At 35.3% G+C, this 25133-nt stretch overlaps 2 protein-coding genes and 1 long non-coding RNA gene across 56 annotated transcripts in view; 1 reads left to right on the top strand and 2 right to left on the bottom strand.

Annotated features, from left to right (window-relative positions):
• celf4 (CUGBP, Elav-like family member 4) overlaps window positions 1–7115 on the top strand; it is a 257804-nt gene extending 250689 nt beyond the window's left edge. For 44 of the 45 annotated variants that reach the window (XM_073934465.1, XM_073934456.1, XM_073934464.1 and 41 more), the window contains one exon: window positions 3633–7115. The gene's annotated coding sequence lies outside the window, so the exon portion shown is untranslated. The remainder of the gene's footprint in view (window positions 1–3632) is intronic. The other variant, NM_001002562.2, reaches the window with a different exon arrangement.
• LOC141379999 (uncharacterized) lies at window positions 3844–8373 on the bottom strand. The gene is made up of 2 exons (XR_012397192.1): window positions 6635–8373; window positions 3844–6036 (listed from the first exon to the last, which is right to left on the bottom strand). It is a non-coding gene; the product is annotated as an uncharacterized lncRNA (long non-coding RNA).
• Window positions 8374–9723: 1350 nt separating this feature from the next.
• zgc:162344 overlaps window positions 9724–25133 on the bottom strand; it is a 37973-nt gene continuing 22563 nt past the window's right edge. For 4 of the 10 annotated variants that reach the window (XM_073934842.1, XM_073934838.1, XM_073934839.1 and 1 more), the window contains exons 10-12: window positions 24944–25058; window positions 10976–11041; window positions 9724–10114 (exon numbers count right to left, since the gene is read on the bottom strand). In XM_073934842.1, the coding sequence (XP_073790943.1) occupies window positions 9907–10114; window positions 10976–11041; window positions 24944–25058 (389 nt within the window). In that variant the 3' untranslated portion in view covers window positions 9724–9906. 10 annotated transcript variants of the gene reach the window in all.

The following is a 25133-nucleotide window of genomic DNA, read 5'->3' as shown; positions in this document are numbered from 1 at the left end:
AATACAATTGTTTGGCTGTCATTTTGGTCTATTAGGGGCCAGGATACAACACAGAGGTTAAAAGAAAATGAAGCTTGTTTTTATGACAGTTCAGACATTTTTATCTCAAAACATCTTTCATTTTTACATCTTTCAGTCCTGACTTCATTTTCTGCAAATGTTCAGGTTATATCTCATTATTTATTTTTGTTTTTTATTAGAATACTACATTTTTTCAATTCAGCAAGGAATCAAATATCAAAACGTATCGTGTAATATTATGTTATATTTATATTATATAATTCTATAAAACATTTAGCAATCTTAGAATTTAATTTTATTTTTCATTTTTTATTTTTCAACCACATAAGTTAATTACTAATTTTATATCACAGTTCGTTTTTTATTATAATTTTCCCCCCTGCAGTTTTGTATGTTTTTCCTTTGCAATTCTGAGTCTTTGTTAAATTTAGATTTTTTTTTTTTTTTTATCTCATTAATTAATTTATTTTCTTTTCGGCTTAGTCCCTTTTTGGTCCCACTTTATATTAAGTGTCCTTAAATACTATGTACTTACATCAAAAAATAAATACAATGTACTTACTGTGTTCATAAAGTATTTGAGAACACTTGTGGTGCTCTTGAGTTGGGATAGGGGTTGGGTTAGGGACAAGTTTGGTGGTGTGGGTAGGTTTATGGGTGGGTTAAGGTGTAGGGAATGGTCAGCAATGTATTTACAAAAGTAATTACAAAAGTTAATTACAGATGTAATTACATACAGGTATTTAATCAAGCATAAGTACACAATAAATACATGTATTTACACAATAAGCACATTGTAACAAACTATTAAATCCTGTGTAAGTGCATATTAGTTAAGGCCACTTAATATAAAGTGGGACCCCCTTTTTTAATCCGGGGTCGCCACAGAGGAATGATCCGCCAACTTATCCAGCATTTACGCAGCGGATGCCCTTCCAGCTGCAACCCATCATTGGAAAACATCCATCACACTCATTCACACACATACACACACTATGACAATTTAGGCTACCCAATTTACCTATACCACATGTCTTTGGACATGTAGGGGGAACTGGAGCACCTGGAGAAAACCCACGCAAACATGGGGAGAACATGCAAACTCCACACAAAACTGCCAACTGACCTAGCCGAGGCTCAAACCGGCGACCGTGCTACCCATTGCGCCAACGTGCAGCCCCTGATTTTTTTATCTCACACTTTACAATTGTATCTCACAATTTTAAATTCGTATTGTTTAATCTTCCAACAACAACAAAAAAACACTAATGTATCAGGTTTCTGAGTTTTTATATCTTGCAGTTCTGACTTTTTTTTCCCCCTTTTAATGGTAAGTTTTGCTTTTTTTAATCTCACAATTAACAATTGTTCACATTTCAGTTTCAACTAGTTAACTTGATTTCTTGATTTTCAGATTCACCGTATAACAAAAAAATAAAAATAAACATTTCTAATTTAATATCACAATTGTTTTTATTTCATGATTTAAAAAGTTTCACTTATAAGATTTACAGATCTGAACTTGAAGTCTAATCAAAATGAAGTCTAAAAAGTCACCATTAACCAAAATAAGTAAAGACGGCTTAGCGTTCCATGTTGATGTTAAGTCTGCAGTATAACAGGGTATGATATTAAATAGGACCTCTTCTTTCTCCACTCTGGCAGAGGGGGAAAGATCAGTCATTCCCATGTATCACGTATCATCTCACATCTCCTCATCTAAATGAAGATGGAAAATCAATGCTGTGTCATTAATTTACCCTGCTGATGCCTTTTACTGGGACAAGTTATTACCTACTTACACAGCTAGTGAAGCATCTCTGCCTCTGCAGACGACAATACAGCTCGTGCTCATCTGACCTCACACATAAACAACATTCATCAGCGCTTTTGTCATTTTACTCCACAAATAGAAAAACAACTTTTAAGCAATAAACTAGCCCTAAACATAATAATATAGACATGTTATATATTTTAAGTGATTTAGGATAAAAAAGACCCTGTTATCTTCTGTGCATATTTAAGAACATTTTTGTCTTATTTCAGTTTTTGTAAAAATTTTGGCTGTTGATAGCATATATTTTGGCAAAAAAGTATTTCATACCAGGTTAAAAAAAAAAGTGCCATCAAAAACATGCACAATAAAACAGCAATATTTTCATCCCAATACTATTTAAGCAAAAATACATTTTTTTTCCTGGTCATTGCACCTTTGCCGTGTGCTGTGTAAATGCAGACGATCGGATACGAGTCACTTTTAAAAGATGATGGAAGCAGGTCAGCAAAAAACTCGGAATTGACGCTTCGGTGCAGTGTTTCTAAACACTTATGCTTCGGGATCTCAACGCGGTGTCGAAACGTCAGTTTCACGTCAGCCATCCCTAAATTTACTATTCATATAGATGATGAAAATGACACAACAGTCTGGTCTTTAGACATACTAGCCTCTGTTGGAGTGACACAGCGTGTCTCAGGACCTACTCATCGCCATTATCATACCTAAGACCTAATACTGTCACATGATATTGATAATGTTCAAGTTGTGCAGCAGAGTGATGAAATTAAGATGAATTGAATTGAATTCTATTCCTATATGAAATATATATTTTTGTGTTTATATTAAGGATGTGTACATCAAGAAACCTTTTTTTCTGTTGCTTTGCCATTAAACTAAAATTACGTAATGGGGTGTATTGGTTTTGGATTTTAGAGTTTTAAATATTGAATAATTTGTATGTTTTGTTTGGTGGAGTGGGGGCACCCTGACTTTGTTCTTTTTTTTTTTTTTTTTGTGACACTAATAATTAGCACTAATATTTAGCACTAAAACATTGTTTCTGATGATTCATTTATTTAATTGTATTAATTTTAAAAATCAGCTTAGATTTAGCTATAATACATAGAAGGTTATACATTTAGGTTTTTTTTTTTCATTATTAAAAACAAAAGTGCACAACCAAAAGATTTAAAATTTTAAAATGAATCCTTAAATGTTTTGAAAGCAATCCTCAGGACTGATGATGTTAAAGAAATCTTTAAAGTGTAAAAAATATATTATAATGTGATACTTTTATTTTAGGTTTTTAGGTAAAGGGGACTTTTTTTTAATTAATGCACAAATGTTAAATGGTTTTTTTTTTTTTTTTTGTGACTAATAATTAGCACTAATATTTAGCACTAAAACATTGTTTCTGATGATTCATTTATTTAATTGTATTAATTTTAAAAATCAGCTTAGATTTAGCTATAATACATAGAAGGTTATACATTTAGGTTTTTTTTTTTTTTCATTATTAAAAACAAAAGTGCACAACCAAAAGATTTAAAATTTTAAAATGAATCCTTAAATGTTTTGAAAGCAATCCTCAGGACTGATGATGTTAAAGAAATCTTTAAAGTGTAAAAAATATATTATAATGTGATACTTTTATTTTAGGTTTTTAGGTAAAGGGGACTTTTTTTTAATTAATGCACAAATGTTAAATGGTGTGAAGTGTTTTTTTTTACACTTTCTGACAGTTTTTTTAAAGATGAAAAACAACTAAATGTAACATGCACACTCATTTCATCCTGACTTTAAATACTCATGTTCTTTTGTGTTTCCTCCACAGGTTTTGTAGAGCTGGAACACATGTTGATAACATGCCAAATGTATTTGAAATCACAACAGATCAAGATCATTGGGGCTGGGGATAGAACTGAAGCGGGACATGAGGAGGACGGAGCCGTGTGATTTTTCCACCACCACCACGAGGCTCAATGGACCTTTTTTTTTGGACTTCAGTGTTAAACTCAGGGGAGCCGCGGTGTTACCGGACCATACCGTACTCCCTTCTCCAAACCCCCGAGCCCTTATTTTGCAGGACCACTGGACACTACTGAAGACCAACACAAAAGTATATATTTAAAAAAAAAAGAAAAAAAAGAAAGAAAGGAAAACAATGCCAGCCCTTGGAAGGCTCTGAATAAGTAGTACGGAAGAAGAAGAAAAACACTTTTTAAAACTACGGTAGACTTTTAGATGGGAATCATGTAATATTGAAGACGTCTTTGGGAAAACTTTTTAAAGAACTGTTTTAGAAACCAACAAAAAGGATCAAAAAAAAAAAAACTTGAAAGAACTTTTTGGAAGGATGTGACAATTCAGGACACGAACTTGCTTCGACTCGGGATGGCCAACTTTTTTTCTTGGAGTGCCTGTCCGTTTCCAGCGGCATCGGCTGTCATAAAGCACAGCCTGCGTCCGCTGGGAGACTCACCTGTCATTCCTTAGTTGTGTAGGGACCAAATGACCAAACCTTTTTATCACAAATGAAAAGAACAAAAAAAGAAACAAACGAAAAAAGACTTGTTCCTGTAACATAATCGGACCACTGCATCTCTTGCTGTGCCAATCGGTTTAAGAGTTGTATTTAAGAAGAAAAAAAGAAAGAAAAAAAAAGATATATGTATAAAAAGAACATATATGACTATATGCATACATATAGATTGCTGATATGCTTTTGAATACTGGCAGAACTATTTCTGATGGCCCGTTGAGGCCGTTCACTTCGCTAGTTTACAATTACTGCTCAAAATGAAGAATATTTATTTTTATTTCTCTTCTAGTTTTTCTCTGTGGTGAGAGAAAGGGTGCATGGGAAGGGTTGTTCCATATTGCAGCCTTACCTTTTCTATCTTACGTCCTGACCTTGTAGTTAAGAGACCATCTTAAAGAGGTTTGAGATAAACAATCCTGTTTATATATATAACGTACATACGATATGTATATGTATAGCAGACATTCGAGCAATATGTATTCATATGTATGCACTTGTACAGCATATATATGGATACATACGATATTAATCCCAAAACCCATATATGTATTTATATGCATATATTTTATATGTGTGTATATATAGAAAGCGGCTATTCAATATGTAGAGCTGTAATTTTTTTGTAGATTTAAGCTGGAGTTTGAAACCACTGCTCTGCTTTGGACTTTTACCACTGGGAGAAAAAAATATCTCAAAAATCGGCAGCTGCGATCTGCAGGCATTCCTCTCGATCCTATATATATATATATATCACGTTCCTTATCCGCCAACAAACACAGACACATACAAAAGCATAAGTTCAAGGGTAAGAAAACTGATTCAATTTGTGTATATATGTGTATATGCTACTTACAAATGCAAAAAGGCCTCCTCTCGTTTGAGAGTTTAAAGAGAATCAGGATCGTTAGTACAGAATATGGACATATCTGCCTCCCGCCTCATTTGCAAACAAACAAAAACAAAAACGTTATTGGCGTTTTTTTTGTCGCGCGTTCGCGCATGCGTCGTCGAATCGTCTGCAGTGCGTCCATACACCTGACAGCACTGTGCTACGACACCGCTAGCAGCCATTCATTATTATGATGATGTCAAAACAACGCAAACACTCGACTTCTTTTTAAAAATGCAAACGAAACAAAAACACGACTACTATAGCTACAGCTATCTGCGAAGCCTTCAAATATTTGTTGACAAACCTGTGCAGCTTGACACCGCCATTTACCGAAAAACACCCACTCGACGTGTTCTGCTTACGGTTACAATGAAGTGGGCATTATGTACGTTTTTGCACAAGTATCGTCAGAATCCGCATCACATTGCGTGTTTACATGTGCCGCTTCGAAGAGGTTTTCGATTTTCTCGCGTTTAAGGACGACTTTTGGTTATGCTTTGCAACTGCTCTATTATTGTTATTATTATTATACAAGATGGCACTATTGTAAATATAAACGAAGATTCAGTGGGGGGGAAACAAGCAGTAGATAGTTCACCTCATTTCGAAGGGGAATTCGCTTCTGACGTGTTCCGAGAATGTTTGCATCTTGCCTTTTTAGATCTTTCCGACACATGATCATTCAGGTATTCCAGGATCGTTTGCCAGGATATGCATTCCGTCTGTTGGATTTTTCCGTCTTTCTCTCGCTCATCATCTTCCTCCTCGTTAACCGTTTTCAGCTGCAACTGTTTACATAGCAATCTGGAAAAAGTGTAAAGTTGACAAAACCGACAAAGACGACAGAAGTTTTATTATAAATATATATAAGTATATACATGAACTGCTGAATATACTGTAAATGTTTTTTCTCTTTTTTGCTCTGTTCCTCTGTATATAGGTTTGCATATTTTATAGTCTTTTACTTCTATCTAGAAGGACTGGATGACAATTTAAAGACAAAACAAGCTGAATTAAAAGCAGGTAAACTCTAGTCCTTAGAGATGCAGTATGGCTGTAAGGTTGATTACGAAACGTACGAGAAGCCAATCAGATTCGATCAGAACATTTTAAGGTCACTTTTGGAACTGCTGCCAACATGAGTATTTATTTGCCTATTTATGTATTTCATTTATGTCATTTATTAAATTATTGTTTTATTTTATTATTTTTGAGCTATTAATATGTTTGTATCCACTCTGAATATCATTTTGTCATTCGAGATGCTTTTTTAAAAGTATATTTTTACATGTTTTTTGTATCGTGAGACCCAATGGAACAATGCAACTGGCAGAATCAGGGTAATCCTTTATGGAGAATGTAGAACTCATGAAGGACTGGTGTCAAAAGTTTTTTGCTGCACCTGTTAGAACTGTCTGCTGTTTTCTTCTGTTCTGCGATTCCATGCGTCTGTCAGAACTCCGATGTGCTTCACTGCTTTTTCCAAACACACTGGAAAGAAACAAAAAAAAAAGAAAACATGGAAGAAAAACTGCACTAATCCATCAGACTCTCAGCAACTCTGGTTTTATAGCCGTTCTTCATTAGCACTAACTGTCTTCAACTCATCAGAAACAGTCTGAACTTACAGAAACAATGCAGTAAAATGAAAAGAAGAAAAAAATTCAGACATTTTGAGCACAGTTGAGCGTGCTGGGTAGTATCTGTGGATTTTTGCCAAGCCTATCACAATGAGATTGAGCTGTATTAGCGGTGGAAGTGCTGCCGCAGCTCCTGCCCTGTTCTCAACTCCACGTTTCTCTGGTCCCTAGACTCTCTTTTGTAATTTTACTGAATGACGCGTTTCCGCTTAAGCCCAGTAATAAAGCACAGTGTAGAATAAAGCAGCATTAAGCTTGTCCCAATTCCTGCTGTATGTCTACACAACTTTTTTTTTTTTTTTTTTTTTATCTCTTCCTCTGTGTGTTTATGGATTTGTGGCACGACTGATGTACTCTCAAACCACTTCAAAGGTGGTGGGTTTATATGCACACACACACACTCGCCCTCTCTCTGAAACTTTCTTTACACCACTTCAGATCAAATTAGACCAATAGCCCTGAAGCAATGTTTGGCTGAATCCCATTGCATATACAGATGATTCGCAGATCTAGTTTGAAGTATCAAAGCATATTTGCTGCATATATTGGAAAAGCAAGGGAGTAGGAAAGTGAAGGGACATGTTAATGTCTTTGAAATATATCATAAATATGAGTTGTGGGGAAAAAATTGTGTAGAGCCCTCTGAAATATTTTTTCAGGTTTTTATTTTTTACGTTTTATCTGGCTACAATGTTATTGGTTAAAGACTTGTTTTTATGAAGAATAGGGATACGACAATATTTAATTTTTGACTGATACAGATAACCACTAACTTGTTTGGAGGCCGATAGCCAATGTAGTAGCTGTTAAAAAGTCTAATAATTTTTCTAAATTTTCTGCAGGATTGCAAAAACCAAAGGCAAACTTAAACAATGAAAAACTAATTTTATTTTTAAAATTTTACTTTAGAAAAGTTTGAAGTGATCTGATTTGTATTAAATCAACAAATCTTTTCTATATCCTTTTTTTTTATATATACATACAATCTAAGAAATTTATAAACAAAGCAACCAAGATTTTGTCTATACATAAGAGAATTTTAATTTATAATAGTAAAACTCTAATAATGAAAAATAAACCAGTCAGTATCATCGGCAGTAAATAAATGGAGAACTTTTAAGCAGATGTTACTAAAAGGTAAGTAATGCCTTGCCTTGCCTGTTCATGTCCCTTACATGTTTTATTGAGGTGGATTGTTGGTGATTGTATGGGTGTTAATGGCCAGATTAGCGAGCAATACATGAACAAAGAAATTAATAAATAAAGCAACCAAGTCACTGAACATTAACCTAAATTAAAATATCAGTAAAATAATCAAAAAATAAAAATAAAATAAAAAGTGGCTAGCAGCAAGCAAAAAAGATTACTGTCTTAAAGATGTGTGAATAATTTTGTTCTAGAATCGAAAATGATGACATGAAAAATAGCATTTATAGGACAATACTAATATTGCCGCTGATATATTGTGCATCCAGAATTCATGTCTAGTTATTGTGCGTCCTAAAAATCATGGCCAGTTAGTTAAAACCATTACACGTATACAGTTTAAGTGAACAAAATTTCACAAAAGCTTAGAAAGCCTAAAAAATTTAGCTTGATCTGCTTTTTTCAAGAAAACATAACACAATGCAACTACAATAATTAATGGCCTGCCTTACTTTCTTTTGGCTCAGTATAAAAGCTTTTTGTTAGATTCTTTCTTTTTTTTGCTCATTTTTTATATAAAAAAAAACAACATACAAAATGTAAATATTGACAAAAATAAGGTTGGACTTAAAAAAATAATGTCCTTCCAGGGTTTCTACAGGTTTCACAAAGTTAAATTTAAGTCTTAAGACATTTTTGAGACTATAATGAATGAAATTTTAGACTTATACAGGACTAAATGCTAAGGATTTTATGAATATCCTAGTAAGACAAGATTTTCACTTGCCCAATTACAAAAATGCTAAAAGTTTAAATAAAACATAGCTGTCTTTACAAAACATAACTTCAGTCTACAATAGTAATAATTTAATAATAAAATATAGGTCAGGTCAGTATCATTAGCAGTAAACAAATGGAGAACTAAGCAAATGTTACTGAAAGGAAAGTAATTAAATTATATTTTTAAATAAAAAGGTAAAATCTTTGCTCAAATGAATTGTTAGTGATTGTATAGCAATACGTGAACAAAGGAAAATTAAGACCTGTTAAAAAAAATTCAAGACCAGCAACACAATATTTCAGTAGATTTAAGGTCTTATTTTAAGCCCTAAAATTGAGTTTTTAAGTGCCTGTAAATGCCCTGTTCTTTTTGTAAAACACATATATATATATATATATATATATATATATATATATATATATATATATATATATATATATATATMTCTATATATATATATATATATATATATATCTATATATATATATATATATAGATATATATATATATATATAGATATATATATATATATATAATTTTTAATAGGCTTAAATATTACAATCAATCTTTTGGATAAATGACCATCACTAATTGCAGGTAATACAATTGTCATGATTGTATTTTGCAATTCAGTCCAGGTTTTCCAAATCACAACATCGATGCACCCTTAATACGTTACATCCAAGAAACTCAGAATTGCATGATTTTGTGGTAAATGCTGCAGTGACTTTAACTTCATCTTACTGACTAATCACTCTTACTAGAATTCCTCATTTGTTCAGATGACAGTGGGATTACACATTACAGATCACAGCAACTGTTCTTGAGAAGCTCTTTAATCGTACACATTGCCAGTCTACGTCAGTTCCTTGGAAAGCCTGAGGAGCTGCTGCCCAACCATCTGTGACTGAATAAACAACACCATTTATTAATAAACACATTTTTATTAAGGCAAAAATAAACCTGGAATACAGCAACGTCATGAGGAAAAAAAATACAAAAAATTAAGACCGTCATTTTTTAAGTCACTAATAAGGCAGAATTAAGAGCACAAGAATGGTTAATAGTGAGTTCTTGTTTCACAACCTGAGCATCCGTTTTCACCCTTCAACAGATGAAAAAAATGTCTTCTAAAATCTCACTCTCCTCCAGGTCTTGCAGAGCAGATCGGCTGGGCCCAAACGGAGAGCAAAGGGTCTTGTTAGAGGATGGAGGGGCGATGAAAGTATTTCGGGATGAGGGTTTGTTTCGGTGCGTCTCTGGATTGGAAACAGGACTAAAAATGTCCAGGAGCTCAATCAAAGAGTCGTCCAACCTGACAATAAAAAAATCATGAGTCAGCATAAATGTTTATATGCCAGAATAAAACTGTTCAAGTCACATACAAGTCATTTACAATTGAAGTCAGAATTATGAGCCCCCCTAAATTATTACTCCCCTGTATATCTTTCCCCCAATCAAACTCATTTATTTTATCTTTGCCATTATGACAGTAGATAATATTTGATTGGTACTGTTCAAGACAGTAGTATTCAGCTTAAAGTGCTATTTAAAGGCTTAACTAGGTAAGATTGGTTAATTAGGCAAGCCACTGTATAAAAATGGTTTGTTCTGTAGACCAGTGGTCCCAAACCCCCGAGCCTCGGACTGCTACCAGTCTATGGATCAATTGGTACCAAGCCACACAAGAAATCATGAATTGTTTCCGTTTTATTTATTCTTCGAGTCTGAATGATCTTTTATTTAAAAAAAATGACCGTATTCTCTCAATTACATCTTGGTCACTTGATCGCCAAAATTTAACCCACAAGCTAGCAAAATGAGTAAGAAACAGACAGATGTCTTTGGAAAACGTCTTTGCGAAAGGGAAAAAGCTCAGTGCAGGATCCACAAACTGTCAAAGGTATGGATCCGCAACACATTTGTTAATAAAAAAAGATCAACTGCTGGAGATCACAAATGATAGTGGCCGTTTAAATAGCACATCTTTTCCGCACGCAAGTTCAGTATTTCTAATGGAGGCGTGTGGCTTGTGTGCACATACTGGGAGCAGCGCAGGCAAGGGGCACAATGTGCTCACATCTTCCAGGCTCACCCAATTGAAAGCATCTATAGAATGCTGCAAGCAACTCTGAGAAAACAGTTGATGGTCAATTAGCAATCTATATACACCCACCCCCCGGGCCGTGGTAAAATTGTTAAGCTTTGATCAGTCCGCGGTGATAAAAGTTGGGGACCACTGCTGTGGACAAATTTTTTAAAAAATCAAATAAAAATACTGCTTAACGGGACGAATAATATTAACCATAAAATGGTTTTAATTAATTAACTGTTTTTATTCAAGCCGAAATAAAACAAAAATGGACTTTCTTCAGAAGATAAAAAATTATTAAATACTATGAAAATTTCCCTGCTCTGTTAAACATCATTTAGGAAACATTTCAAAAAGAAAAATGCACAGAAAGGCTAATAATTTTCACTGTACTGTGCATACAATTCAGATTGCCCTACATTAAAACAACAATGTTGCATCTGACTAGACAACGGAGTTCACGGGCTTTGAAATGTGTGGCCTTAGGCTGCGTATGAAGAACAGGCATGTTTTTTTTTCCCCTAGTTTGGCAGGAGAAATAAAAGAGCTGAGCGAGGAGATAAATAAATAAAAGGATAAATAAACAAAGATTAAGCTAATAAAGATTCAACCCCTCAGTTGAGGTGCTTAATAAATTATTCATCGAGTACAGACGCGCACATTTCAGATATAAAACATGAATTCTTAAAGCACGCTCCACTGATGCTGCTAACATAATTCACTGCTCATTCTAAACAGCATTGATTTGCATCCATGCAGCAGAGGGATGAGTGGCTATTCAGACACAACTGTGTGTGTGTGTGTGTGTGTGTGTGTGTGTGTGTGTGTGTGTGTGTGTGTGTGTGTGTGTGTGTGTATCAGCTCTTATGAGAGGCAGAAAACAGTGTCATCAACTGACGTGTGAAAGCTGTATTTGCTACACAACCATGATAGCGATGATTATCCACTATTTCCTTTCTGTCTGACACTTTTTGATATCATAAAAGTGTCAGACAGCTACACCTGATGAGTTTTCAAAGAAAAGTAAATAGAAATTAAAGGTTGTCAGAATGCTGAACTTCCATCCTCCTTGAGCGACACTTTAGCTCTGGTTCAAATCTAGTGACATGTTTACAGGCTGCATAGGTAGCCGCCTTCTAAGACAACATCATAACTGAGGGAACATTACAAGTGACTGATTTGGAGCACTCAGTTTAGACAGCAACTGCTCATGTCAGACTCCACTTGAAATTAGATTTTAATGAATTTTTGTGCTATTTAAGTGCAGAATGATTTTTTGTATATAATTTGATATAAAAAGTATTTATTTTCTTTTTAATCTGTTGTTTAAGTCCTTTTCATTATTCAACGAAATATTGTATTCGCTTCAGTCAACATTTTTCCAATTTTGTTCACCATCTGGGGTTTATTTTTGATACATGCAGAAAAGGTAGTACAAATATACCTGTCGATTTTAAAGGGATAGTTTAGCAAAAAAAATATTTACTTAATATTTGCTCACCCTCAAGTATTTGCAAACCTTTATAATTTTCTGTTGTTGGTTAAATACAAAGGAAGATATTTTGAAGAAAGCTGAAAATCTTTAACCATTGACTTTCACGGTAGGAAAAACAACTATGGAAGGTCAACTTTTACGGACATATCTTCTTTTTGTTAACAAAGACAAGAAAACAAGGCTGAGTAAATGACAATATTTATTTTTGAGTGAACCATTACTTTAAGATTCAATATAATTATTTAGTCATTAAATAATGCATTGAAATAAATCAAACAATGCAAAAGATTTATGCAAAATTGTCATTTTGTTAATGTCTATTTGATGCTGTTCCCATTTAACTTAAGTTCTCAGCCAAATTTAAATTGCCCTTTTTTAATACATTGATCAGAGTAAAGTATAGTAAATATAGTAAAATGTATCCATACTGTTAGAAATTAAAAGACTGAAATTTAAATAAAAATTTAAGTAAAAAAGGTTTTAATAATCAAAATCATCCATTGTCAACTGGTAAATAGGGGAGTGTTATACGATGAACAACTCGGACAGAATTCACTTTTCAAAGCATCTATTGAACCACTTGCAAACTACGCATCAGAAAAACGTTCATATTTACACGAAAACAACCAAGTGCATGGATCACAGCCTTTTCAGATGACTGAACTTTGGAGCTTGCCAATCCAACAGCTTTACTTTGGGTAGAAAATAGTAGTCAAAATAACTTTTCTATGAAACCCATTAGTATAAAGTAAAATCTGATATCCCTGATCCTCCTCTTCTCCTCCTCTCTTTAAAACCTAAAACTACTCCTCCTCCCAATGTCTATTTCGGTTGACTTGGTGAGGGCTGAGTGAATTGGTGAATCTGTAAAGATGAGTTGAGGCTGACAGATTGATCCCCAGAGTGTTGAACACATGTTTGCACACAGGTAGCTCTGTGGGGTTCCTGAGCACCTGTTCTCCTCATGCTGGCACTCATGAAGGTGCCCTACAGAAGCTTTGGAACACATCCTGCATTGTGTTCTGCTGCCAAAGATCGCAAACCTCCACTTCCCTGAGGGCTGCAGAACAATTGATCTCACTTCACACTTTACCAAGACCTCCAAGAAGCTGGTCCTTTGACAGACCTCCTGAAGCCACTGCAGTTTGTTAACCACTGTTATGGTTCTGACCCTGAGCTCTAGAGGTAGCGACCATTCACAATTAGCAAAATATGCTTCACAATTCTGGTTTGCACAATATCCATTACAAAGAGTATTTGATAATCATATTAGTATATGTCGCAAATTACAGTTTGTTGAAGTTAGTATTTCAAAGTTACCCTGGTGGTCAACTATTCCCAGTAGGAATTTAAACCGCAGACCTGTGCGTACTCTAACCTCTAACATGTACATAAATTTGATTGGAATTACAAGTTTTTTTGTTTTTTAGTGTTAGCAAACTACAAACATGGAGGATGTGCAAGATCGACGGTTAACTGGAGAGGTTTTAGTTGTTTTAATGATTCTTAACGTCTAACCTTCTGCAATATATTTATTTGAGGTTTTCAGAGTTATTTTTCATCAGCATCAACAATGTGAACTTTTATAAGACATGTAGGGTCAACTTCTATATGCTGAATTATACGAACACCTTTGAAGACTTCTCTTCATGAAAGATCAGCGAATAGCAGATTAATCTGCTGCTGCATCACCAATATGGTAGGAAATTAAAAATAAAAGAAATCTGGATGATGTGACAAGATGATTGAAAAAGCAACTAAGCAACATAATGGTCCATTGTTGAGGAAGTAGTATGTCAAAGTTTGCATACTCGGTTACATACTCCTTAAAAATACATACTTTTAGGACAAACTGGGACGCTGCACACTTGTTCTGACTACTGGCATTAAAAAAAATATATATTTTATATGTTTAAACCTTAGCATGCAGCCTTACCGTCTTTATGAAATCACTGGGAAAAATAATTAATTATTAATCGATAAACTTGAGTAAAGTACAAAATAAATTTATGAGTAAGATTTCTGTTGATATTTGTCACTTTTTATTTGACTCTTTTATAGTGCATTCTATGATTGTTTAGGCAAAAGACGAGCAATGATGCATTGCATTAAAAATTTATTTATACTTTGCTAGTGGGATAGACTGACTGATGGATAGACTGCTTCGTTTTCTATTTAAGATTCCAGAATCTACTATCCAAATGTTGCAACAGAAATCAAGACTAAAACAAGGGAAACTTTTTCCTAATCATGAGCCTGCACTGTAAAAAGAAAATGATGGATTTCACACAATTCCTTCACGTTGTCCCAGCACACATCATGTTAACTCAATTATTTTTACAAATTCACAAGGATTAAAAAAACCAGTTGTCCTAAAAAAATGTGTTGTTTCAACTCATTTGAAATAAGTAGCGTAAACAAGCAGCAAATTTAATTAATCTTCTGCTGTAGCTCATCTGCTTCAAGGTTTGTGCATTCAGAGATGGTCTTGCTGAACTATCAGTCTGGTCATTCTCTTCTCGCATTAACAACGCATTTTCACACACATAACTGCTTCTCTCTAGATATTTTCTCTTTTTCTGACCAGTCTTTGTAAACTTTTAAGATCTGTATGTACAGATCAGAAGTTTCTGAAATACTTAGACCAGCTCATCTGGTACCAACAAGTTCTTTAAAATCACCTTTCTTCTCCATTTTGAGGCACTTTACATCAGGCATGTCTACATGCTGTAAAGCACTGCTATGTGCTTGGCTGATCTGGCTTTATTAGTACCTAATAAAGATGGTTGGTGAATCCACAATTTCTTAAAATAATGTCCAAATAGGGTTTGCCAAAGAACAAGACTCTGCCACCTCTTCTTTATGCATACTTCCATATGTAATCCTGATAACTGACTACATGTCACATATACAATTTCCAGTTGCATTTCAGCAACAGCATGACACATCTAATGTTGACACTTACATTGTTTTTGCATGGTAAATCTGTCAAACTGTATTCCAGTACTTTTACTCCTGCAATTTTGCTCTGCTAATATTGCATATGTTGGTTATTATCATATTTTCTGTAGCATAATAGATATTGCCAAGTGATTTTTTTAAAGAAATGCACATAACTTTATCTGTCAGGTATGCTTCATCTATCCGAATGCACAGATACTTACAAGAAATACTCACTGTCAGTCTACAGCTTAAAATATTCACTCACAATAAAAAAAAATGCTTCAAATAGTTCAAGACATCATAATAGGTCAAGTAGCTTAATGTTCTTTTCCTTTTAAGCCTGAAACTTGAATCTAGGTTTCATTTACATCCAGTACTTATGACAACAATAGTGTAACGTCCAATCCGGGAATCTCATTTTGTCATTTTGGCAAATGGCAATCGATTTGCCATCCGACAATTCTCCTGCCCATTTGCATTGGAGGGAACGAGGAAGAGAAAGAGAGCTTACGCTGGGTGGATGGCTGATGGGGTGGGACTTTGGCAAGGCTCCCTCTTGAAATGTGAGAATTAGCATTTTTATTTGTTGATTTATTTAACGGACAGGCCTCTCAAACAGCCATCCATCAACGAACGACATTGCCGATATGAATAATGCATTTCTTACCGCCGGTCACAATCTATAACAAGGGAAGGAGTAGGTGTAGTTTGGGCGGGGGAGGGGGATGTTAGGGCGTTGGTAGAGGAAATTGCCGGAGAGAATGCTAATGTGTTTGGCAGTCATATTTACCCAAACGCTTTCATTGCTTTTCACAAGGTCCACTGGCGAATGACCATGAGACATTAATATCACTTAAGAGGAGGTCTGCTAATCCCAAATGCTATCTGTTCATTCAACGGATCAGCTAAGGGTTGGAAACGCAGTTCAAGATCCCTGAAATGAAAAAGTAGAGCTGAGCAGCGTTGAGCCAGTATTTAAGTCACTTTATTATTGTAGCAAACTTTTGGAATTACAAAAAAAAGATACAACTAATTTTAAAATAATAATATTATTAGTAAAGGTCAGTGACAAAAAAAAGTGTTTTCAAACATAAAAACAATAAAAGTGTAATGCAGCTTTACATTTTGTTCTGTGCATTATATTAGTCCTGTTTGTTTTTATATACTATATTTTATATATTTTATATAAAATACTATATTTTTGCTATTACGGATGCTCACATTAACTGATTAACTGTTAACTGCAAGGATGCATTATTATCAGTTGGTATCTGCAACTACAGACATACTTGTCAATGAAGCAAAATTGAAGGAGAGAAAGAAGGATATTGCTGGTCACAGTTACACAGAAAAGTTGATGCCAAACCAGCCCCGATAGTGATTGTCTGTATACTGAATCTGCGTCAGAAACACCTCAGTGTCTTTGCACAAGTGATGAAAGAAGCCGCAAACTCTGCACCGCTCAAACACAACAGATATAGTTTTAATGATTAAGTGTACAACTAACAAAATAAAAAAATTAAAAATCAGTTTGAAAAAATACAGATTTTTAATAGTTCTTAATAGCCTATACATAGCTTAATCTATGAATCAAACAAATCCAATAATTTACTTGATTTTTACATAATGATAACTCCAGCGCTGATGCTTAGGTAAAACCAGATGCTCAAGACAATCTTCTATAAACCATTTCAATGTGATCATGTCATTGGCCCATAAACATTTCTTGCTTGTTATCAAACTATTTAATAACTGTAATAAGAGGCGATTCAATCATAACTTAATGTTAAAACAGCTATCATAACATTATTTATCATTATGTGGCTCTTTTTGGATTCTCAGAAGCTATAGAGATATAAGATTTAAAACAGAAAATACGTTAGGAACATTGTTTTTGTTTACATCCCTCAAATTAGTCTATTACAAATGTGGACAGAGGTTTGTGATACAAGAATTACAGCTGAGTATTAATTAAATGCATATTTTCCATGTAGCAATCGATTTGAAGTAGCCTGCCATTTTTAATTGATGGAAGAAAAAAAACGTAACTGGTAAAAATAGACTATGCTGGTTCTTAAAAAGGATTCAGTCAGTGTTTTCAATTTGTAATTTAAATTTGGAATTCAAGTGTAACTATCTGGGGCAAGCCTATTTATTTTATTGTTTTTATTTATGTTAATCTTTTTTTTTTTTGCTGTTGGAAACCCTGCAGGTTAAAATACATCAGTGTTTTAAAATGCAATAGTTTGTGTGTCAGAAAATAGACACGTCAATTAATTTTTAAAAATGAAATAATAATCTAATATTAATCTGACTGGTTAATGGTTAACGTTCGGTTAACCAGCAGCATTTTTCAGTTGGAAAAATTAACCGAAATGAGCATCTCTGCTATAATTTACAGAAGACAACAAGAATAATTTGATGTTATAAACAAAATAGAACATCTCGTCTTTGACCCAAATGTGTGCAATTTGTAATGTATAATACTACATCAATAAAATATATTACATAAAATTATTACTATAAAATCTATTTAATTAAAATGACTTCTAAGCAAAGCAGTCTTCACTTGGATCAGAACAATTTTCAATACTCTTGCAGAGTGTTTCTGAATAAAGGTGGAAAAATAAGATAAAAACATACTAAAATCTCTACCTCATAAATTATTTTCCAAACCGGAGCATTAAAAAAAAAAGATTCTCCCATCAATGTGAGAAAGAAAGAGTAAAATACAGAGAGAGGGAAAAAGACACAAAGAAAGAAACGGGTTCTACTTCAGTAATTCCAAACAAAAGACAGTTTATCAGTTTCCTCCGCCTCTGACTCCAGCTATTTTACTGTTCTCATTAAAAATGTCCGACACGCATGAGAGCCCAAACAAATTTGTAGCCCAAACAGTATTATGAAAAAAAATCCTAAACGCCCAAATGCCGACAAAACTGCATGTCAATTTTCTTCTAAATCAATAGTAAGCTGAGAAGCAGCACAGGACCGCTGACATTTCTCACTTCAACTCTTATCAACACAGCCCTGAAAATTTTAATAAGATACACAATTCAAAAAAATGTTCCCCTTGTAAAGTGAAGAGGAGTTTACAAAAGATGGCCTAAGCCTGCACAGGTTAATTTAAAATGGTCGAAGTAATTTGAAGGAGGAACGTGGCTCGATAAGTGTATTGTTTTGACGATTCTTTCAGCGGTTGAGGAGTTTTATCAGTATGACTGCATAATTCATCTCTTTTGTGACACTTACAGTGCAGTTCACTCTCCTGAACAAGATCAAGACTTTTTTCTCTTCTAAAAGGAAATGTGAGTGGACAGTACAAATGCCATAAATGGATTTCGCTTAATATTTTTAAGGTATTAAATACTGGACAATATTAAACAAAAACATTTTAAATTGTCATTGTAATTATTAATTAACATATTCTTATTAAATTCTGCATATTATGTTTTGCCAATACACATTTTTTTTTACAGTTTTATTGCTCATGTGAAACTTGTGGGATTATTGAAGTCTGGTTGCTAAAATATAGTCTACATGCAACTCCACTTGCTGATTACTTCATCTGTTTTGTCATGACAGTTAGCCTACTCGGCATCGCCCCCTGTGGTTGCAAATAACAGTACAATGGCAAGCTCGTCAAGTATAAAAGCCTCCTCAACTTGTGGTGGTTGTGCGTTAATAACTATGATGGTTGGGATTAGGTTTGGGGAAAGAGTAGACGTTAAAAAAGGTTTAAGTAAAAAAAATTAATATTGTAATATTTAATAAGTAATACAGCTTTGGATAACTAGAAACAGCGACCGCTAGTCTCACCTCCATCATTACAAGTTGTGGTATGTAAAGATGTTAATAGCTGTGATGGTTGGGTTTAGGGTTGTAGTAGGTATAGACGTTAAAAACTGTAATGGTTGGGTTTAGGGTTGGGGAAGGTGTAGACGTTAAAAACTGTAATGGTTGGGTTTAGGGTTGGGGAAGGTGTAGACGTTAATAGCTGTGATGGTTGGGTTTAAGGTTGGGGAAGGTGTAGACGTTAATAACTGTGATGGTTGGGTTTAGGGTTGGGGAAGGTGTAGATGTTAATAACTGTGATGGTTGGGTTTAGGGTTGGGGAAGGTGTAGACGTTAATAACTGTGATGGTTGTGTTTAGGGTTGGGGAAGGTGTAGACGTTAATAACTGTGATGGTTGGGTTTAGGATTGGGGAAGGTGTAGACGTTAATAACTGTGATGGTTGGGTTTAGGGTTGGGGAAGGTGTAGACGTTAATAACTGTGGTGGTTGGGTTTAGGGTTGGGGAAGGTGTAGACGTTAATAACTGTGGTGGTTGGGTTTAGGGTTGGGGAAGGTGTAGACGTTAATAACTGTGATGGTTGGGTTTAGGGTTGGGGAAGGTGTAGACGTTAATAACTGTGGTGGTTGGGTTTAGGGTTGGGGAAGGTGTAGACGTTAATAACTGTGGTGGTTGGGTTTAGGGTTGGGGAAGGTGTAGACGTTAATAACTGTGATGGTTGTGTTTAGGGTTGGGGAAGGTGTAGACGTTAATAACTGTGATGGTTGGGTTTAGGGTTGGGGAAGGTGTAGATGTTAATAACTGTGATGGTTGTGTTTAGGGTTGGGGAAGGTGTAGACGTTAATAACTGTGATGGTTGGGTTTAGGGTTGGGGAAGGTGTAGACGTTAATAACTGTGATGGTTGGGTTTAGGGTTGGGGAAGGTGTAGACGTTAATAACTGTGATGGTTGGGTTTAGGGTTGGGGAAGGTGTAGATGTTAATAACTGTGATGGTTGTGTTTAGGGTTGGGGAAGGTGTAGACGTTAATAACTGTGATGGTTGGGTTTAGGGTTGGGGAAGGTGTAGACGTTAATAACTGTGGTGGTTGGGTTTAGAGTTGGGGAAGGTGTAGACGTTAATAACTGTGGTGGTTGGGTTTAGGGTTGGGGAAGGTGTAGACGTTAATAACTGTGGTGGTTGGGTTTAGGGTTGGGGAAGGTGTAGACGTTAATAACTGTGGTGGTTGGGTTTAGGGTTGGGGAAGGTGTAGACGTTAATAACTGTGATGGCTAGGTTTAGGGTTGGGGAAAGTGTATTATTCTACAAGTTATGCCCCTTCAGCTTACACCCCTGTCTTGCAGTCCGCAAACAGACCCTACTCCGCAAAACATAATTCATTCATTTTTCTCCACAAACGGTGCAGGACAACAAAGTGACACTGGCCTTAGCAGGAACTTTAAAATCCCTCAAAGTGAAAGATAAGACATATCTAAGTGTGTTATCATGCAATAATCAGTTATTGGGTTCACACACACATCAATAATTCTGCCAATAAAAAAACAGAGTGAAATGTGATGTACTCAAGCAGACCCGAGACATCCATAATCATTTTCATTATCCTGAGTTTTTTTTCCCCCCCATGGCATCTTTTTCCCTTTAAAGCAAACTTGTTTTAATAAAGTGCTTGTCTATTGATTGACTGTAGGCTGACAGGATTGTTGTATTTAGGGTGTCCCTCTAGCATCAAATACATCAGAACTTCGGGCCAGACCTGAGGTTGTTTAGGAGATAGCCCGGCGGTGTCCAACTTCTTGCTTCTTAAAAAGATATATAAATAAAACTACAGATCCACTGAATTCATTGATTTCTTCAAATCAAGTTTAGTTTGAATAATGCAAAGATGCATTGCTCTCTAGAGCGTAAGCTACAATAAATATTGATCTTCCATACTTAAAAATTTTCATATAGTTGGACAGTGCAAACACAATCTGCTCAGAGTATGTTCCTGTTTAGTGTGTTTCCCATGATGGACTATCAAACATCCTGAGATTTATAAGGACACACAAGCATTTGTTAATTAAAAATCAATTTAATATCAAATGTACCTAATTTTACCTGATAAATTAATATGGTTTCTGCATATTGAGTATTTGGATTTTTACTGTACATCATTTTTTTTTCTTTAATGACTATAAAGACTATGGGAACAATTCAAGGTAGTTTATTATTATTTTCAGTGTATAAATGGTTCAGTTTATCTTATAATTCTAATGATAATAATTCCTAGATCCTTATATAATTATCCCCTTTTTAAAATTAATTTATAATAAAGTTTTTATATTATTACAGATACAATATTACTATATATTATTACAGATAAACTAAAAATAAAAAATAAAAAAATGAGATTAATATACAACACATACTGTATATCATTTTTACATGTTTCCAAAAATAACTTAGATGAAAATAAAAGACTTATCAAGATCAACAAGCCAAGAAAAACATCCAAATGTGTTACTCACAACGACTGACACATATGTGTGTGCACATGTTGTGCTTCAAATGATCAGACAGGCCTGAGCAAAGTATAATCTCAGATTTTCTGTATTCACGTAAACATTTTTGGATTTTTCTTAAGCAGCTGGTGTAAAAATCTGGGTAGGGTTCCACCAGCTGTTCATAAGTTCTTTTTTAAACTGGAATGTAAAGTCCATACTTTTTAGAAACTACTAGCTAGTTTGTAACTAAATTTGTTCTTACTTCGGTTGCACAGATCATAACTAGTTACTACATACTGACGTCATTTATCTCATATGCACTATGATGCGGTAGCTTACTATGATGAGGGAGGTAACTGCGAGTAACTAAAACACTCCAACTACCTAAAAACGCAGAAACTCTGCAAAATTCACTGAGTGTGTGTTTGCTGGACAGTCTTTCACTGACACCGAAATTACAGCAGAAGCCCCAATTTCACTGCAATTGAGAAAATGAAAGTAAACTCCATTTCACTCACTCACTCACTCACTCTCTGTGTGGCCCTTTGACCTGCTGACGTGACTTTTACTCTTCTCTCGGCTGTTACATTGATACTTCTGGATACAGACTTGAGCGCTTGTCTGCAGGGCGAGTTTTTTCCACCACGTCTATCATGGATCAGCTGTGATCGCGGCTGCTGTTTATCAGTGTCCCTCATCGGTGAACAACGAAATATTTATGGTTATATAGAACCAAAGACCTTAGTTATATAGAGCATGTGAACACAATGACAAATCAGCGATGTTTAAAAGCGTGCTCCACAGTGCTTAAATGTTTGCGGAACACGGATGTTTTTCAAACTTTAAATATTATATAAATATTTTCATACATTAATAAAAGAATTCTTGTGCTGTCAAGTAAAATATAAAATTGTGTATGGAAAGAATAGTCAATGCACCGTGATATCAAATTTGAACCAAATTGATGGCATGATAATCGTAACCGAGACCACTGTAGGTTTACACCTTTATGAAAAATGCATCATTCTTCATTATTATCGTGAGCTCCTAAATGTAAACTAATCTTGCCGTCAACTCTTTTCTACCATTATACATGGGGGAAGGCTGCTGTAAATAATTAGTTGGAACAGAATTAAGTTTAAACTGAGTTCAGTGGTGCAATACAAACATATTTAGTAGGGCGAAATTTGTACTTAGACCCAATCCCAATTCTATTTTTGTACCCCTACCCCTTCCCTTTGGCCCTTGAAACAGAGTGTGAAGGGGAAGGGCTGCAACATCTGCACACGTCATCATAAGTCATCGCGATCTCATGCATCATAAGAGATCAGACAATGGCGACTGCTGTAGTTATTCCAGTTGAGTTATTTTTTGGTATTTATCTTCAAGTAATCACTTAAGGCAATGATATCATGCTATCATATAACAATATAACGTGGCAATAAGATCGTAACTGTACTGTGCATTTACACAGTGGCCATATTCAGCCATGTAAACACACAAAAAGCATTACGATAAAACAAGAACACTTATGAATGTATTAAAACATGTGCTTGTTTGTTGTAAAAATTCGTAATAATGACAAAAAATACTTATTTGTGGATCTCCTTACTTCCGTGTGCAGCAATGCTGCCGTTGTAGATGGTGAATTCTGTGAAATTTTCTTACCCCTTGGTTTCAAGTGTGGTCCTGAAAAATCTCAGTTCGAAGGGCTATTTACCCCTTCCCTTTAGCTCTGCACCTTCAAGCTTAAGAGAATTGGTACACCCCAACCCCTTCACATGACTGCGCAAAGCGAGGGGTAAAGGGGTAGAATTGGGATTGGGCCTTAGTGGCCCCTTAACTGGCCCCTGATGTGTAATTATATTCTATACATGCATTAGGTTGTAATATAACAAATCTGTTCAACAAATTAACTTTTCAATCAAACGTGTAAATAAAGAGCCATCTCATAATTTATCACACATCTTTGATTAGACGCTTCAAGGCTGCTTGATATAATAATGAAAGGTGAATCTTCCAGAATGACCACTTCAAATTCAACAGTTTGACTGTTCATTAAGAAACACATCCTCTGCCCTGGTTCACATCTGGCCCTTTCCGAGATCCCAGGTACATATTAAGCATACGCTAGTATTCAATCCCCTGTCAGTTCTGACATTCTCTTGGTATGCATACCACAAATATCATGGCAGCACACAAAGCAGCCTAATTTTCCTGGCCCCTGTAAAAGTTCTGCCTTGATAATGAAACATCTGAGACAGAAAGGAACATATTAATGCAAAATATTCACCATAACATATAAAAAAGGCAATTACTTCTGAAGTCAGTACATTTTCTTCTAGGAAAAAAGGGAAGAAATATGCCTTACAAATGACTTACAAATAATCTGCATTTTTCAGAGATGGTGTGCTAAACAAGACATGCTCGTGCTCTCGCTGTGGGGGTTGGAGGAGGGAAAAAAGACATGCTGTCACATTAATTACCTTTCTACGTTAAAAGAAAAACGGTAATGAATTTCCTTCCCTATCCCAGAGTGTGTCTCGCGCTAGCGGTCAGTGATTCATTCTCTGCCTCACTCTTTCTCATTAAGCTGAGGGAGGCGGCGCGTTCTCGGCCCGGGCTGGAAGACTCGGTTCAATTACACCTGCTGCTGGGCCCTGCTACGCCAGCTAATGGGACTCAGCTTGGCTCCTGTCAGCCTCAGCGCTGGCCGGCAAAAATCTTCATTTAACTCATCAAATAGGCCTCGCACTGCGAACGGCCCAGACCAGCTTCCCCTTTTTTTCTTCCTTCGCTTCTTGTCCCTTTTTCCATGTTTTGTTCTCATTCCCCCATACATCACCTCTCACACCCCTTCTCTTATTTCACACTCATGCATTAAGAAGCTCTATCGCAGAAGCAGAGACTCTAAAAACACAATTAATGCATGGTTTTGGCCCCTGCTGTGCTGTTGAGGCAAAATTGCTGTAATTTCCCTCTTTTCACTCCTTTTTGAATTGAACTTGTTAAATTGTATTTACTTGTATGGGTCTTTTCATTGAGTTTCCTGAGAGTGGCTTCTCTCGAGCACCAAAAGCTCTTCCCCCCCACCCCGTCTATAAATTGCAACAGCAGCCTCTCTACAGAATCGTGAAATGGTAGTTGAGTGACCAAACTGTCAAGTGACAAAATTAAATGTTTTGATCATCTAAAAATACAGAAAGGGTTGCGTTAGACAGCTGGGCTGGAACTTGACAGGCTGGAATGACTTGAAATGTGCATATAAAGAAGCTTATTCATGACCGAGAAAACAGAAGTGGGCTAAAAAACAAACCCTGAGGAACACCTTAACTCACCGGGAAGCCTGTGGAGTGCTAGGAAGGCCAAGAGGAATCTTGGGATGAGCAGATGCGTGGAAGCTTTGTGGAACCACAGGAGAGGTGGCCATATCTTTCTTGGTAATGGAGATCTCTGTGGGGAGAAAATGAGAGATACTTGAAAGGACGTAATGCAAATTTCCAATTATTGAGGTAAAGTAAAAAGCAG

Source organism: Danio rerio, chromosome 21 (assembly GCF_049306965.1).
Source record: "Danio rerio strain Tuebingen ecotype United States chromosome 21, GRCz12tu, whole genome shotgun sequence".
Lineage (NCBI taxonomy): Eukaryota > Metazoa > Chordata > Actinopteri > Cypriniformes > Danionidae > Danio > Danio rerio.
Note: the sequence above shows the minus strand (reverse complement) of the source record. Positions and strands in the feature narration are given on the sequence as shown.